The sequence below is a fragment of the Kogia breviceps genome, chromosome X, assembly GCF_026419965.1.
Source record: "Kogia breviceps isolate mKogBre1 chromosome X, mKogBre1 haplotype 1, whole genome shotgun sequence".
NCBI lineage: Eukaryota > Metazoa > Chordata > Mammalia > Artiodactyla > Physeteridae > Kogia > Kogia breviceps.
The window spans coordinates 91,692,379-91,708,898 of NC_081330.1; the positions used below are offsets into that span (position 1 = coordinate 91,692,379).

At 43.4% G+C, this 16,520-nt stretch overlaps 1 protein-coding gene across 1 annotated transcript in view; it reads right to left on the minus strand.

Moving 5' to 3' along the window:
- Positions 1 to 446: 446 nt before the first annotated feature.
- The window catches only part of CCNB3 (cyclin B3), a 55,810-nt gene continuing 39,736 nt past the window's right edge, over positions 447 to 16,520 (minus strand). Inside the window, exons 8-12 of the mRNA XM_067022868.1 lie at positions 9,158 to 9,295; positions 5,486 to 5,641; positions 4,500 to 4,649; positions 971 to 1,101; positions 447 to 749 (exon numbers count right to left, since the gene is read on the minus strand). Coding sequence (XP_066878969.1) covers positions 677 to 749; positions 971 to 1,101; positions 4,500 to 4,649; positions 5,486 to 5,641; positions 9,158 to 9,295 — 648 coding nt within the window. The 3' untranslated portion in view covers positions 447 to 676. The remainder of the gene's footprint in view (positions 750 to 970; positions 1,102 to 4,499; positions 4,650 to 5,485; positions 5,642 to 9,157; positions 9,296 to 16,520) is intronic.

Genomic DNA, 16,520 nt, shown 5'->3' on the forward strand with positions numbered 1-16,520 from the left:
CAAAAGAGACTTCAGTGCACCACTCAAATTGTTTTTTTCAAATTTAGACTCTAGAAAGCCATCTTACTACAAAAGTAGGGGTATATTTCAGTGAAAATCCTTATCCCTACCTTTTCATTATCTAGGAAGAAGCAAAGAAAGTTGGCAACCTGATATGGGGACCAAAGGGTATTGGCCCACGCTTCCAGCTGCCCCAGATCTGAACACTGAGGCCTGTCGGGTAGCGGGGTCTCTTTGGACTACCCCTCCCACCACCAGGATCCTCCTTCTACAGACGCATTCATCAGTTCACACCTAGCTCAATTCCTCTTCCTGTGAAGAGAAAATCTCCAAACAGAGAGGGAAATTGGATAAGCTAGACCCTGAGGCACAGCCTTTACTAGGCAGGAAAAAAAAAAATAGGGCTACATGTGGGGCTCCTGAGCAATAAGAGGGGAAGTGAGCCATTTTAACAACAACCATTAATTTTTATTAAATTTCTAATCAAATACAATAATTTCTTCTCTTTCATAAAAAAGCACAAATATTTACAACATTATCAGTTTGGGAAAAGACAAACAGTAAAAATGAAGAAAAGTGATGAAAAGACAAATTCAAGGACAATAAATACAGCCTATTTGCATGCCTGCCTGGCCCTGGTGGCTGCTGCCAGAATGCCAGACCCTCAGCCTCAGAATTAGCAGCAGTTCAAAATCTCCTCCAGTTTCAACACGTCCAAGGGCGGGATTTTGGTGACTTCAAAGAAGACCCTGCAAAAGGAAGAGGGGTCTGCTCAGTGTAAAATAGCACAAAGCAAGCAGGCTCCGTGGAATAAGTGGGACATAGGCCCTTGGTTCCCTATCTTGCTTTAACTCTGGAGCAGAAAGTAAGGTAAAAAGTACCTGAATCTTTATTTTCCCTTAAATTAGGTTAGTCTGGGCCTCCCCATGACTGAGCACAAACCCAACCTCAACTGGAGCTTGGTACTTACTGGTGGGAATACTTGGAATACACAGTCTTGAGCCTACTAAACAAACGCAAAGTCAGCAGGATGTTCAGCTGCCTGACCAAGGGGTGAAGATCAGAGGTCTTGTAGCCACTGTAATACTCCAGGGTAGGAGCCTGGAAGAAGCAACATGGACAGTGACTTTTACAACAGGAAGCAGACACTTCCTGTCTCCAATACCCAAATCCAAACTTCTTATCCATAGTACAGGCAGGGAAGAAAGTCAAACAATTCAAAGACTCGTAGAGCACAGATACCGACCAATAATTATAGGGTACTACCTAGAAGACTATGTTCTAGGTGCAAGCTAGTGGTATGGCTATATCCATATGCACCAGCTGGATATTAGCCCTAGCCATAGGTATTTAAACTGAAATCCACCAAAGAATTTAAGGAACAGGACTGACTTTGTTACTTACTCTCAGGTTAAGAGCCAATGGCCAGGCAAACCTCAGAACAAACTTGAGGTCCCAACTAAACAGCCAACAGGAACTTAAGGCTGTTCCTCCTCTCTGGCTCAAACAGCTATCATTTCATGCATTCATTTTCTCAGTCAACTTTAAGGATGCCTATCATGTGGCAAAAAGAATATAGCAGAGTGTTTAAGGGCAAAGGTTCTGGAGGCAAACTGCCTGGGTTCAAATTCCAGCTCCATTAACAGAATGGCCTTGAGCCAGTTACTTAACCTCTAGGTGCCTCAGTTTCCAAATCTGCCAAATAGGGATGATTACAGTAATTACATAATAGGTTTAAATGAGATAATAGACATAAAGCACACGGAACAGAGTCTAGCACATACCCAAACAATGCTAGCTAGGATTAATATTACCAAGCCCCATACAGGATGCTGGGAATACAAAGATGACTAAGAGATGACTAAGGCTCCTGCCCTTGAGGAGTCTGTAGTCTAGTGGGGGAGACAGACATGCACACAGAGAATTACAAAATGTGTGGGAAGTGCTACAATGGAAGGGAGCATGGGACAGTGTAGGAACAGAGCTGCAGGACCCATGAATTTTGGCTGGGAAAGTCACAAAAAGCTTTGCAGAGGAGGGCACATCTGCAATAGGTACTGAAAGTCTAGTGGGAATTCCACAGGTAGAGAAAAGAAAATTCATTATTCTGTGAGGCAGTGGTTTTCTTAAAATATCTAAAATTATTTTCCCTGAACTCATTTTTTTCCAAATATCTTACCTGGAAGCCCAAAGAATTGGGGGCGGGAACTAAGAAGCCCACCAATTTGGATGCCTTTACCTTTTACATGGCCCCTGAGATACTTCTGCAGGAATCCCAGGGCTCTACTGAATATTCTTTGGAAACCACTGCCACAAGCAAAGGGCAGTCATTAGCATGCTAAGCAGGGGAGTAACACATGGGATAACACATCATATTGGGTGTGTTAATTAAGATTAACAGCCCTACTGTCACTGCCCCAATTGTTCGCATTGTTCACATTGTTCAATTGTTCACTGCCCCAATGCTTCACGTTGATTATTATAAAAGCCCACTCACTGGTGTTGATACGTTCACATACGCTCTCTCATCTAATATACCTTCCGTATTGCTATATACTAGTACTGTTTCCAAAACATACAAACAGGAAGATATCACTCTCCTGCCTTAAAAACTTGCAATGCCTTAGTGTAAAATGGATCTTTCAGCATGGCATCAAAGGTCTCTCACAATCTGACCACACTCTAACATTCTGGTCTCACCTCTCACCATTCCATACTCATACATCCTCTGCTCTATCCATAGGAAATGTCTTATTCTGCCCTGAATACATCACACTGTTTCCTTATTGCCTTCACATCTTTTCAATTATTGTTCCCTCTGCCTAGAATGTCTCTTCTCAAGGTTCCTACTCATTTCTCAAGACCCAACTCAAAAGTCACCTCCTCTGTGAAGCCTTTCTCATCTACAGCAGTATATATAGTGTAGAGGACTGTGGAGCCAGACTACCTGGGTTCAGATCAGGGCTGACACTTAGCTGATACTCACTGGTACAGCCATGCCAAGTGTTAAAACAATGAAATATTTTATACTGGTTGGCAAGCAGTTTGCTGCCCTGAGCCTCTCAACTGTCCTCCCTCAGGACCTACCAGCCTTCCCCAGGATCCAAGGGTCAAAGCCTGGGTCAGCATGGGGCCTCCAGGATCATGGCTCCGGGGCTACGGCCACATCCATTCTGATTATAGAGTAGGTATATTCTTTGAACAGACTCCTAGTTCCCAAAGCCTAGCTCTGCCTCTCATTAGCCAAACACGGGAAGTTATTTCTTATCTGTACAATAGGGATAATAGTGCTGATCTCATAGGGTTGTTGTGAAGATTGAGTTAATAGACAAAGAGTTTAGTTCACTGTCTAAGCACTCAGTAAATGCTAGCCATTATTATTATGTATTTTTTCTCATCGTCATCACTGCCATTTACTTAATGCTTTCTCTGTCCCAAGAAATTTCAGTGCCTTGTCCAAGTTCACACAACTGTTCATAGAGTTCTTCCTCAGCACACAGAGGTTTCTTCATCAGTAGTGGTGCTAGAATTTCTAGGCTGCAGGGGCTTAGGAGTGGTTGGGAAGAGTATGCTCATTTGCAATCATACTCTATTGGATTGCATGTTACACGTCAGTAAAAATTCATAGTTTTCTAAAGTTGCTTTTATTCACAATTTTTTATAAAATTGAGAAAGCATCAAATATGCATTTTATTTGTATTGGGGAAGGAGGCTGTGGGGGCATTCCTCCTCAGAGAAGAGCACAATAGTATATCTCTGAGTCCCCTGTTACACACATGGACAGTTGCTTTCACTACTCTGTTCTCTGGGTCAGTGCTTTCCAAATCCTGTTCCAATGAGCTCCCTTGGGGGGTCAACCTTGCTGAGGGGACTTCAAGGAGCAGGGGTAGAATGGGGTCAGGCAAGAAGTTGGTACACCCCACCCCCTGCTGCAATCAGAATAATTTCACATTAGTCTGTTTTGTGATACTAGGCTTTCAAGTAAGCTGTCTTTGGAAGAAAGGGTACTGTGATGAAGAAAAGTGAAATAAAATGCTTTAAAACCATGGCTCTAGAAACCCTTTAGGCCTGGGCCCCTAAGATGTAAAGATGTTAAAGGATTCATAAAGGCAGGTATGTAGTAGTCTTGTCACAGAGTTTCCCACAGCCCTAGTTTACACCTTCCTCCTGAGCTGACCCTGTGCTTTTAAATCCCTATCCCTGGGACTTTCCTGGTGGTCCACTGGTTAAGAATCTGCCTTCCAATGCAGGGGACAGGGGTTCGATCCTTGGGCAGGGAACTAAGATCCCACATGTCGCAGGGCAACTAAGCCCACGTGCCACAACTACTGAGCCCACAAACTCTGGAGCCCATGTGCCACAGCTAAAGAGAAGCCCGCGTGCTGCAATGAAGAGCCCACATGCTGCAACTAAGACCCGATGCAGCCAAAAATAAATAAATAAATAAATATTTTTTAAAAATCCCTACTCCTTCTTCCCCACCGCCCACAAGTATTTACCCAGTGTCTGAGCTTCTCCATGTAGAGGGCCAGGAGGAAGGAGCCAGCAGCTAGCTTGGAAGCCCTCTCCTGCACATAGTCGTATTCCTGCAGAGTCATTTCACAGATGAAGCGGGACAAGGTCAGTGTCTTCATGCTGGCACGGAGACACTAAAGGCAGGAAGAAGACTGGGTCAGCATTCTATTCAGAACACTGGAACCAAGCAGAAAACACCCTGCACTCACTCACTCCAGTAATCCCACCTTGGGCCTAAATGGCTCTCTGCCTGAACAATGTACCTCTTTTGCCACCATGACTCACACTAAGGACCCTGCCCCCAAAGCACAGAATCTTTAGGAGGGGGGATTATGAAATTGGCAATGGTATCTGCCATCTTCAGGGTTTTAAACCAAATTATCAAGTGTGATTGTGGTACCCTCCACCTCCCCTTTCTGTACGTGTCATCCTTTGAAGAGCCAAAGGCCTCCAACTGTTGACTTTTCACTGGGTTCCAGACTAGGAGGTATTCCATGCTCCAAAAGAACTCCTTCCCTTTTCTTATTTGAATATATACGTGTGTGTGTGTGTGTGTGTGTGTGTGTGTGTGTGTGTGTTTAGATACACTCACACACACACACAAATCCTACAACAAGACACACTTGTATAATACAAAGTGACTTCCCCTGTAACCAATATTCAGGTGAAGGAAGAGAACTTTGACAGCATCTCCCCTAAACTTCCCAAGTGTCCCTTCCTGATCAAAGAATCTTCTTCCCCTCCCCTACTCTGCCCTCACCTCAAAACTTTATAGGCATACCATGGAAAACTGCAATTTTCTTCCCCCAACACTCCATAAAGATTGCCAATCTAGGAGGGTGGACTGAAGAAGAAATTCCCCTGTCCCCAGTTGTCCCTTTCCCTTTTCCTACCACTCAAGCAGCCACTCTGGGAATGGAGGGGACTAACCCAGCAGTGGGAAAATGAAGATGTACCTTCCCTGTCTTACCTTAGCATATCTGCGCAGAAAATGATAGGCGATGGGAATGTTGATATCAAATTTGAGGGTGTTTAGGATGCTGATTTCCATGGCGAGCATCTCATCTCGCTTATAAATATCATCACAGATGTACAGGAAGTCATCCACACAAGGTGGGCAGGGCTCCTATGGGTGGAGAGGAGAGGCAGTCACAACCAGGCAAAGACAGCCCACTCCTCTCTGCTTGGAGATGAAAGGCAGGGGAGGAGAGGGGTGAAGGATAGGAGGTGATAACATTCCCTGGCATGAACCTTCAGGGTAGCTCTGAGAGCCAGCTTCTGGTTTTTGAGTAGTACATCTGAAAATCAAAATCAGAGAGATAGGAGGAGAGAGGATAGGGCCTCTTGGGGTAGATTCTTATAGCACTGTAAGTGGCATAATATGGCACAGGGACTGGAAGCACTGATCTCTCTTCTAATGAGTGAGAGCCAGAAATGGGAAATCTAAGGCCTACTCTGGGGGGAACAGAGGGAAGGAGACCATAGGAAGGGAGCTAGAGATGGAAAATAAGCCCACACTTTGTTTTCTTGTCTAAGGAATGAATAAGGATGTTTGGGAGGGGGCACTGCTGGGGTAATAGGCAGTGAGAGAAAGAGAGAGATAGGCACAGAGGGAACCTAAGCAGAGACTGAAGACCAAAGGATGGGAGGATGTGCAAGGGAGCTAGACTGGGAAGGTCCAAGCCAAGCCAAGGGTGAGAAGAACCACCCCCCTCCACAATCTGGGGCACCTTTCCATGTCCTGCCCTCTGCAGGTTGAACCTTAGTTTTGGGGAAAGGGCTAGGAGGCAGGAAGACCCCTGAATCTTTTCTCTAGCTGCACCTCACTGCCCACCCCAGCCTTCTTCTCACACCTTTATTTTCAGATCACAAACTGGACCAACCCTCTGGGTTTGCAGACAGGGAAATTGAGGCCCAGAGAGAGGAAGTGACTTGCTCAAGGTCACACAGCAACCTAGTGACAAGACCAGGACAAGAAACTCCCCCTTCCACTGCTCTACTCACCAGTGGTTGCTTCCTTTCTTCTCATATCATCTCCATACCTCCCCTTGCAAAAGTCTTTCTGTACTTCTCAATCCTGTGAGGGGAAGACACCCCTGCTCCAAAAAACTTAGTGGAGGTCCTTTGTCCTGATAATCAGAAGACGGGTGCTCCTGGTTCCAAAATTTGCTAACGAGAGCACCTTGCACACTCCTTCTCCCTCCTGCTCTTGGTTGTCCAGGAACCCCCAGCTGCTTTTTTAACCCCCCTGAGGCTGAGACAGGGAGCACTTGTTTAAGCCACAAGGTCATCCCTAGGTAGGTGGAGGGAGGAAGAGAGAGGGAGAGACGTAAAAAGAGAAAGGAAGGGGAGCAAGGGAATGAACCAGGAAGCCAGTGAGCAGGGAAGGAAATGAGCTAGAGAGGGGAGCAGGGAACAAGGGAGAGAGTGAGGGAGGACGAAGGGAAAGAGGAAGAAAGGGAAGGAGGGAAGCTAGAGAGCAAGGGCAGGAAGGAGGGAGGGAGGATAGGAAGGAGGGAGAGAACCAAGGAGAAAAGGAGCCAGGGAGGGAAAGAGGGTGGAAGGGAACAAGCATGAGTGGGTGGGAGGGAGTGACCAAAGAAGTGAGTGAGAGGGAGCTGAGCAGAGAGGGAGCAGGGAGTGAGGGGGAGCAATGGAACCAGGGAGCAAGAGAGTAGGGAAGGAAGTGAGCCAGAGAGGGAAATGGGGAGAATGAGGGAGGGAGGGAGGAAAGAAGAAGAGAGAGAAGGAGGAAAAAGGAAGGAGACATGGAAGGAGGGTGGGAGGAAGTTAAGGTGGGGGGAGTCATGGTGCCAGAGTACCATGGAGCAAGGATGGGAGATACAGAGGGAAGGAGCAAGCAGGGAGGGGAGAGAAGGAACAAGCAGAAAAGGAAGGGTGAGGGAGGAGGGGAGGAGGAAGCAAAGGAGGAGGGAGGGGAGCACACACTAGAGAAGCAACAGGGAGGAGAGGGAAGGAGAAGGAAGGGAGAGAGGGAGTGACAGAGGGAAGAGCACTAGCTAGGGAAGGAGAGAAGAGAGTGAACAAAGGAAAGGGACAGGAAGAAAGGAAGGGGGGGTGGAAGAGAGGAGGATGGAGTAGGAGGGAAGGCGGGATGGGGTGGGTAGGTGGGTGGGAAGGCTTGGAGGAGTGAGAGATAGAACCACGGTGGAAGGGAGAGGGTCATGGAAGGAGGGATCAAGTGAGGAGGGGAAGGAGAGAGAGAGAGAAGGATAGAGAAAAGAAGGGTTGGAAAGAGCAACAGAGAGTGGATGGGTGGGATGGAGGGAGGGGCCCAGCATGGAGTGAGCGAGTGTACAAAGCAGGGATTGAGGGATCAAGGAAGGGATTGAAAGAAGGCTGGAGGGAGGAAGGGAGCTACCGAGCAAGGGAAGAAGTGGAACAAGGCAGAAGTGGAGCGAGGGTGGAAGTGCAGTGAGGGCCAGAAGTGGAGTGGGGGCTGGAAGTGGCAAGAGAGGGAGGCAAGTAAGGAGCAAAGGAGGGGTGGAGTTAGAGAGGGAGGTACTGATCGAGGTAGGAGCTAGTGAGTAAAGGAGAGAGTGAAGAAGGGAAGCAGAAAGCTAGTTAGGGATAGAGCTGAGTAGGGAACACAAAGACAAATCCACAGTTCTAAAGGTTTCTGTACTCATAAAAGTTGCTACTTCTCTGTTCCTAAACCCTAAGTTTTTATACTATTAGCCTATCTAAAGGAAAAATGAGAAGAGAACAAGATCATTTAGCATCTAAGGAAGAGGAAAGACTCAGTTAAAGTAGTCAGATGGATATAGTTATGAAGGAAAGGCCAGCTACTTGCTTTTATACGGCTACTTCAAAAATAACTAATTTGGGCTTCCCTGGTGGCGCAGTGGTTGGGAGTCCGCCTGCCGATGCAGGGGACACGGGTTCGTGCCCCGGTCTGGGAGGATTCCACATGCCGCGGAGCGGCTGGGCCCATGAGCCATGGCCGCTGAGCCTGAGCGTCCGGAGCCTGTGCTCCACAACGGGAGAGGCCACAACAGTGAGGCCCGCATACCACAAAAAAAAAAAAAAATAAATAAAAAATAACTAATTTAATTGGACTCACAACCATCTACACCAGGCCATTTTCTCTTAAATGTCTCCAGCACCTAGATTTGGAAACACTTCCTTATATATGCAATTCAAGACTCCACTAGACGGAGGTGGAGTTGCTGGAAGAAGAAAATGGGGTGGGGACAGAGAATTATGGTCCAGAAGGAAGTTTTAAAAAACAATCCATTTAACTAGGAATATGTCCACCTACACACATCTTCAAAGAGGAAAAGGGAGAATTTTGTTGATGTCAGGAAACAAATACACCACCATTTGCACCCAACACCAGTTTCCCTGCTTAGTAAGACAAAAAATCGGTAGGAAAACTTATTTGTGTGCATGTATGTAATTGTAACATACACACACACATATACATATGCAAATGTACACATGTGCATATATATGTATATACATGTATATAATACATACATATACACACATTATACATATGGATGCATACACACACATGTATACATACATATGTAAATGCACATTCATACATACATATATATCTGGCTTGGATAGAAACCAATTGATTAGTTTTCTCCAGGTCCTATGGACTCAGGCTCACCTCAAATTTTGCTGCAATCAGAAAAGCAGTGGAACCAAGGAGTTGTAGCTTGTCCCTCTTGCATATTACCTCCATAAGGTAGTGATCTACCAGCTTCACTGCCAAGTACAGGGTCTCATGACTCATCTCAAAGGTCATCTGGAGGAACACACAAACAAGGCAGAAATCCACATATTGTCCAAATCCAAAGGCACATCCAGATAGGTGTAACTACCTGGTCTGTGGTATTGAGGACAGTGGTGCTACCAGGCCTGGCCAGCTGAAACTCTGCTATGAATGCAAGAACTGATTCAGTTAGGGGCCTGGCTACATCTCTAGTGCCTTTGAGGACCCTGGCATTATCTATCCCTACACATTTGGGTAAGTGACCAATCTTACATCAGAGGGAGATGCTCTCCTTCTCTATGAGCACCTTGAGTGAACACACCCTCTCTGTTTCATCTCCAAAACTTAGATTCTTGCTTTCCCTATTTGCTACTTTGTAGGGTAAAAATCCTGAAGGTTGACTTTTTGTAATGCAAGTGCCTGACTTAAGCTTTGATTGCCAAAGCATCCACTTCAAAGAGGCATCCAGATAATAAGGAGACATCTTCAAGATGGCAGAGGAGTAAGACATGGAGATCATCTTCCTCCCCACAAATACATCAAAATACATCTACATATGTAACAACTCCTACAGAACAGCTACTGAATGCTGGCAGAAGACCTCAGACTTCTGAAAAGGCAAGAAACTCCCCACGTACCTGGGTAGGGCAACAGAAAAAAGAAAAAACAGAGACAAAAGAATAGGGATGGGACCTGCACCTCTGGGAGGGAGCTGTGAAGGAGGAAAAGTTTCCACACACTAGGAAGCCCCTTCACTGGCTGAGACGGGGTGTGGGTGGGTGGAGAGGATGCTTCAGAGCCACAGAGGAGAGCGCAGCAACAGGGGTGCAGAGGACAAACCAGAGAGATCCCCACACAGAGGATCGGTGCCGACCAGCACTCACCAGCCTGAGAGGCTTCTCTACTCAACCGCTGGGGGGGGGGGGTAGGAGCTGAGGCTCTGGCGTCAGAGGTCAGATCTCAGGGAGAGGACTAGGGTTGGCTCTGAGGGAACACAGCCTGAATGGGGCTAGTGTGCCACAGCTAGCAGCGAGGGAGTATGGGAAAAACTCTGGAACTGCCTAAGAGGCAAGAGACTATTATTTCAGGGTGCATGAGGAGAGGAGATTCAGAGCACCACTTAAAAGAGCTTCAGAAATGGGCACAAACTGCCAGCTAAAACCACAGACAACAGAGATGGGCATGAAATGCTAACGCTGCTGCTGCAGCCACCAAAACTCCTGTGTGCAAGCACAGGTCACTATCCACACCTCCTCTCCAAGGAGCCTGTGCAGCCCACCACTGCCAGGGTCCTGTGATCCAGGGACAACTTCCCCAGGAGAACACAAAGCACGTCTCAGGCTGTTGCAACATCATTCGGGCCTCTGCCTCCACAGGCTCACCCCGCCTTCTATACACCTCCCTCCCCCTGGCCTGAGTAAGGCAGAGCCTGCTAATCAGCCACTTCTTTAACCCCTTCCTGTCGACACCAGAGGGCAATCTACATGCAGAGGCAGGGCCAAATCCAAAGCTGAGCCCCAGGAGCTGTGCAAACAAAGAAGAGAAAAGGAAGTTTCTCTTTGCAGCCTCAGAAGCAGTGGATTAAACCTCCACAATCAACTTGATGTACCCTGCATCTCAGGAACACATGAACAGACAACGAATCACCCAAAATTGAGGCGGTGGATTTTGAAATGAAGAGGAAATAGGCAGTCTACCTGAAAAAGAATTCAGAATAATGATAGCAAAGATGAACAATCTTGGAAATAAAATGGAGAAAATACAAGAAACGTTTAACAAGGACCTAGAAGAACTAAAGAGCAAACAAACAATGATGAACAACACAAAAAATGAAATTAAAAATTCTCTAGATGGGATCAATAGCAGAATAACTGACGCAGAAGAATGGATAAGTGACCTGAAGATAAAATAGTGGAAATAACTAGAGCAGAGCAGAATAAAGAAAAAAGAATGAAAAGAATTGAGGACAGTCTCCGAGACCTCTGGGACAACATTAAATGTACCAACACTCGAATTACAGGGGTCCCAAAAGAAGAAGACTAAAAGAAAGGAACTGAGAAAATATTTAAAGAGATTACAGTTGAAAACTTCTCTAATATGGGAAAGGAAATAGTCAATCACATCCAGGAAGCACAGAGAGTCCCATACAAGATAAATCCAAGGATAAACATGCCAAGACACATATTAATTAAAGTATAAAAAATTAAATACAAAGAAAAAAGATTAAATGCAGCAGGGAAAGCAACAAATAAAATACAAGGGAATCCCCATAAGGTTAACAGCTGATCTTTCAGGAGAAACGCTACAAGCCAGAAGGGAGTGGCAGGATATATTTAAAGTGATGAAAGGGGAAAGCCTACAACAAAGATTACTCTACCCCGCAAGAATCTCATTCAGGTTCCACAGAGAAATTAAAACCTTCACAGACAAGCAAAAGTTGAGAGAATTCAGCACCACAAAACCAGCTTTAAAACAAATGCTAAAGGAACTTCTCTAGGGAGAAAACACAAGAGATGGGAAAGACCTACAATAACAAACCAAAAACAATTAATAAAATGGTAATAGGAACATACATATTGATAACTACCTTAAAGGTAAATGGATTAAAGGCTCCAAACAAAACACATAGACTGGCTGAATGATTACAAACACAAGACCCATATATATGTTGTCTACAAGAAACCCATTTCAGAACTAGAGACACATACAGACTGAAAGTGAGGGGATGTAAAAAGATATTCCATGCAAATGGAAATCAAAAGAAAGCTGGAGTGGCAATTCTCACATCAGACAAAATAGACTTTAAAATAAAAACTATTACAAGAGACAATAAGGACACTACATAATGATCAAGGGATCGATCCATGAAGAAGATATAACAATTGTAAATATTTATGCACCCAACATAGGCGCACCTCAATACATAAGGCAAATACTAACAGCCATAAAAGGGGAACTCGACAGTAACACAATCATAGTAGGGGACTTTAACACCCCACTGTCACCAATGGACAGATCATCCAAAATGAAAATAAATAAGGAAACACAAGCTTTAAATGATACATTATACAAGATGGATTTACTTGATATTTATAGGACATTCCATCCAAAAACAACAGAAAACACATTTTTCTCAAGTGCCCATGGAACATTCTCCAGGATAGATCATATCTTGGGTCACAAATCTAGCCTTGGCAAATTTAAGAAAATTGAAATCGTATCAAGTATCTTTTCTGACCACAACGCTATGAGACTAGATATCAATTATAGGAAAAGATCTGTAAAAAATACAAACACATGGAGGCTAAACAATACACTACTTAATAACGAAGTGATCACTGAAGAAATCAAAGAGGAAATCAAAAAGTACTTAGAAACAAATGACAATGGAGACACGACGACCCAAAACCTATGGGATACAGCAAAAGCAGTTCTAAGAGGGAAGTTTATAGCAATACAATCATACCTTAAGAAACAGGAAACATCTCGAATAAACAACTTAACTTTGCACCTAAAGCAATTAGAGAAGGAAGAACAAAAAAAACCCAAAATTAGCAGAAGGAAAGAAATCATAAAGATCAGATCAGAAATAAATGAAAAAGAAATGAAGGAAACAATAGCAAAGATCAATAAAAGTAAAAGCTGGTTCTTTGAGAAGATAAATAAAATTGATAAACCATTAGCCAGACTCATCAAGAAAAAAAGGGAGAAGACTCAAATCAATAGAATTAGAAATGAAAAAGGAGATTAACAACTGACTCTGCGGAAATACAAAAGATTATTAGAGATTACTACAAGCAACTCTATGCCAATAAAATGGACAACCTGGAAAAAATGGACAAATTCTTAGAAATGCACAACCTGCCAAGACTGAACCAGGAAGAAATAGAAAATATGAACAGACCAACCACAAGCACTGAAATTGAAACTGTGATTAAAAATCTTCCAACAAACAAAAGCCCAGGACCAGATGGCTTCACAGGAGAATTCTATCCAACATTTAGAGAAGAGCTAACACCTATCCTTCTCAAACTCTTCCAAAACATAGCAGAGGGAGAAACACTCCCAAACTCATTCTATGAGGCCACCATCACCCTGATACCAAAACCAGACAAAGACGTCACAAAGAAAGAAAACTATAGGCCAATATCACTGATGAACATAGATGCAAAAATCCTCAAGAAAATACTAGCAAACAGAATCCAACAGCACATTAAAAGGATCATAGACCATGATCAAGTGGGGTTTATTCCAGGAATGCAAGGATTCTTCAATATATGCAAATCAATCAACGTGATACACCATATCAACAAACTGAAGGAGAAAAACCATATGATCATCTCAATAGATGCAGAGAAAGCTTTTGACAAAATTCAATACCCATTTATGATAAAAACCCTGCAGAAAGTAGGCATAGAGGGAACTTTCCTCAATATAATAAAGGCAATATATGACAAACCCACAGCCAGCATTGTTCTCAATGGTGAAAAACTGAAACCATTTCCACTAAGATCAGGAACAAGACAAGGTTGCCCACTCTCACCACTCTTATTCAACCTAGTTTTGGAAGTTCTAGCCACAGCAATTAGAGAAAATAAAGAAATAAAAGGAATCCAAATAGGAAAAGAAGAAGTAAAGCTGTCACTGTTTGCAGATGACATGATACTATACATAGAGAATCCTAAGGATGCTACCAGAAAACTACTAGAACTAATCAATGAATTTGGTAAAGTAGCAGGATACAAAATTAATGCACAGAAATCTCTGGCATTCTTATACACTAATGATGAAAAATCTGTACGTCAAATTAAGAAAACACTCCCATTTACCATTGCAAAAAAAAGAATAAAATATCTAGGAATAAACCTACCTAAGGAGACAAAAGACTTGTATGCAGAAAACTATAAGACACTGATGAAAGAAATTAAAGATGATACAAATAGATGGAGAAATATACCATATTCATGGATTGGAAGAATCAACATAGTGAAAATGACTCTATTACCCAAAGCAATCTACAGATTCAATGCAATCCCTATCAAATTACCACTGGCATTTTTTACAGATCTAGAACAAAGAATTTCACAATTTGTATGGAAACACAAAAGACCCCGAATAGCCAAAGCATCTTGAGAACGAAAAATGGAGCTGGAGGAATCAGGCTCCCTGACTTCAGACTATACTACAAGACCACAGTAATCAAGACAGTATGGTACTGGCACAAAAACAGAAATATAGATCAATGGAACAGGATAGAAATCCCAGAGATAAACCCACACACATATGGTCACCTTATCTTTGATAAAGGAGGGAAGGAAACACAGTGGAGAAAAGACAGCCTCTTCAATAAGTGGTGCTGGGAAAACTGGACAGCTACCTGTAGAAGTATGAAATTAGAACACTCCCTAACACCATACACAAAAATAAACTCAAAATGGGTTAAAGACCTAAATGTAAGGCCAGACACTATCAAACTCTTAGAGGAAAACATAGGCAGAACACTCTATGACATCAATCACAGCAAGATCCTTTTTGACCCATCTCCTAGAGAAATGGAAATAAAAACAATAATAAACAAATGGGATCTAATGAAACTTAAAAGCTTTTGCACAGCAAATGATACCATAAACAAGACCAAAAGACAACCCTCAGAATGGGAGAAAATATTTGCAAATGAAGCAACTGACAAAGGATTAATCTCCAAAATTTATAAGCAACTCATGCAGCTCAATAACAAAAAAACAAACAACCCAATCCAAAAATGGGCAGAAGAACTAAATAGACATTTCTCCAAAGAAGATATACAGATAGCCAACAAACACATGAAAGAATGCTCAACATCATTAATCATTAGAGAAATGCAAATCAAAACTACAATGAGATATCATCTCACACCGGCCAGATTGGCCATCATCAAAAACTCTAGAAACAGGGCTTCCCTGGTGGCGCAGTGGTTGAGAGTCCGCCTGCCGATGCAGGGGACGCGGGTTCGTGCCCCGGTCCGGGAAGATCCCACGTGCCGCGGAGCGGCTGGGCCCGTGAGCCGTGGCCGCTGCGCCTGCGCGTCCGGAGCCTGTGCTCCGCAACGGGAGAGGCCACAACGGTGAGAGGCCCGCATATCACAAAAAAAAAAAAAAAAAAAAAAAAAAAAAAAAAAAAAAAAAAAAAAAAAAAAAAAAAAAAACTCTAGAAACAATAAATGCTGGAGAGGGTGTGGAGAAAAGGGAACCCTCTTGCACTGCTGGTGGGAATGTAAATTGATACAGCCACTATGGAGAACAGTATGGAGGTTCCTTAAAAAACTACAAATAGAACTACCATATGACCCAGCAATCCCACTACTGGGCATATACCCTGAGAAAACCATAATTCAAAAAGAGTCATGTACCAAAATGTTTATTGCAGCTCTATTTACGATAGCCAGGACATGGAAGCAACCTAAGTGTCCATCAACAGATGAATGGATAAGGAAGATGTGGCACATATATACAATGGAATATTACTCAGCCATAAAAAGAAATGAAACTGAGTTATTTGTAATGAGGTGGATAGACCTGGAATCTGTCATACAGAGTGAAGTAAGTCGGAATGATAAAAACAAGTACCGTATGCTAACACATATATATGGAATCTAAAAAAAAAAAATGTCATGAAGAGATTAGTGGTAGGATGGGAATAAAACACAGACCTCCTAGAGCATGGACTTGAGGATATGGGGAGGGGGAAGGGTAAGCTGTGACGATGTGAGAGAGTGGCAGGGACATATACACACTACCAAATGTAAATTAGATAGCTAGTGGGAAGCTGCAGCATAGCACAGGGAGTTCACCTCTGTGCTTTGTGACCACCTAGAGGGGTGGGATAGGGAGGGTGGGAGGGAGGGTGACAAAAGAGGGAAGAGGTATGGGAACATAAGTATATGTATAACTGATTCACTTTGTTGTAAGGAGAAACTAACACACTATTGTAAAACAGTTATACTCAAATAAAGGTGTTAAAAAAAAATAGAAACTGGAAACCCAAATGTCCTTCAATGGGTGAAGGGTTAAACAAACCTTGGTATATCCATACAATTGAATACTACTCAGCAATAAAAAGGAATGAACTATTGAGACACACAACTTGGACAGATCTCAAGGGAATTATGGTGAGTGATAAAAGTCAATCCCAAAATGTTACAAAGGTCAAAAAGAGAAAAACAAATACCGTATGCTAACACATATATATGGAATCTTTTAAAAAAATGGTTCTGAAGAAC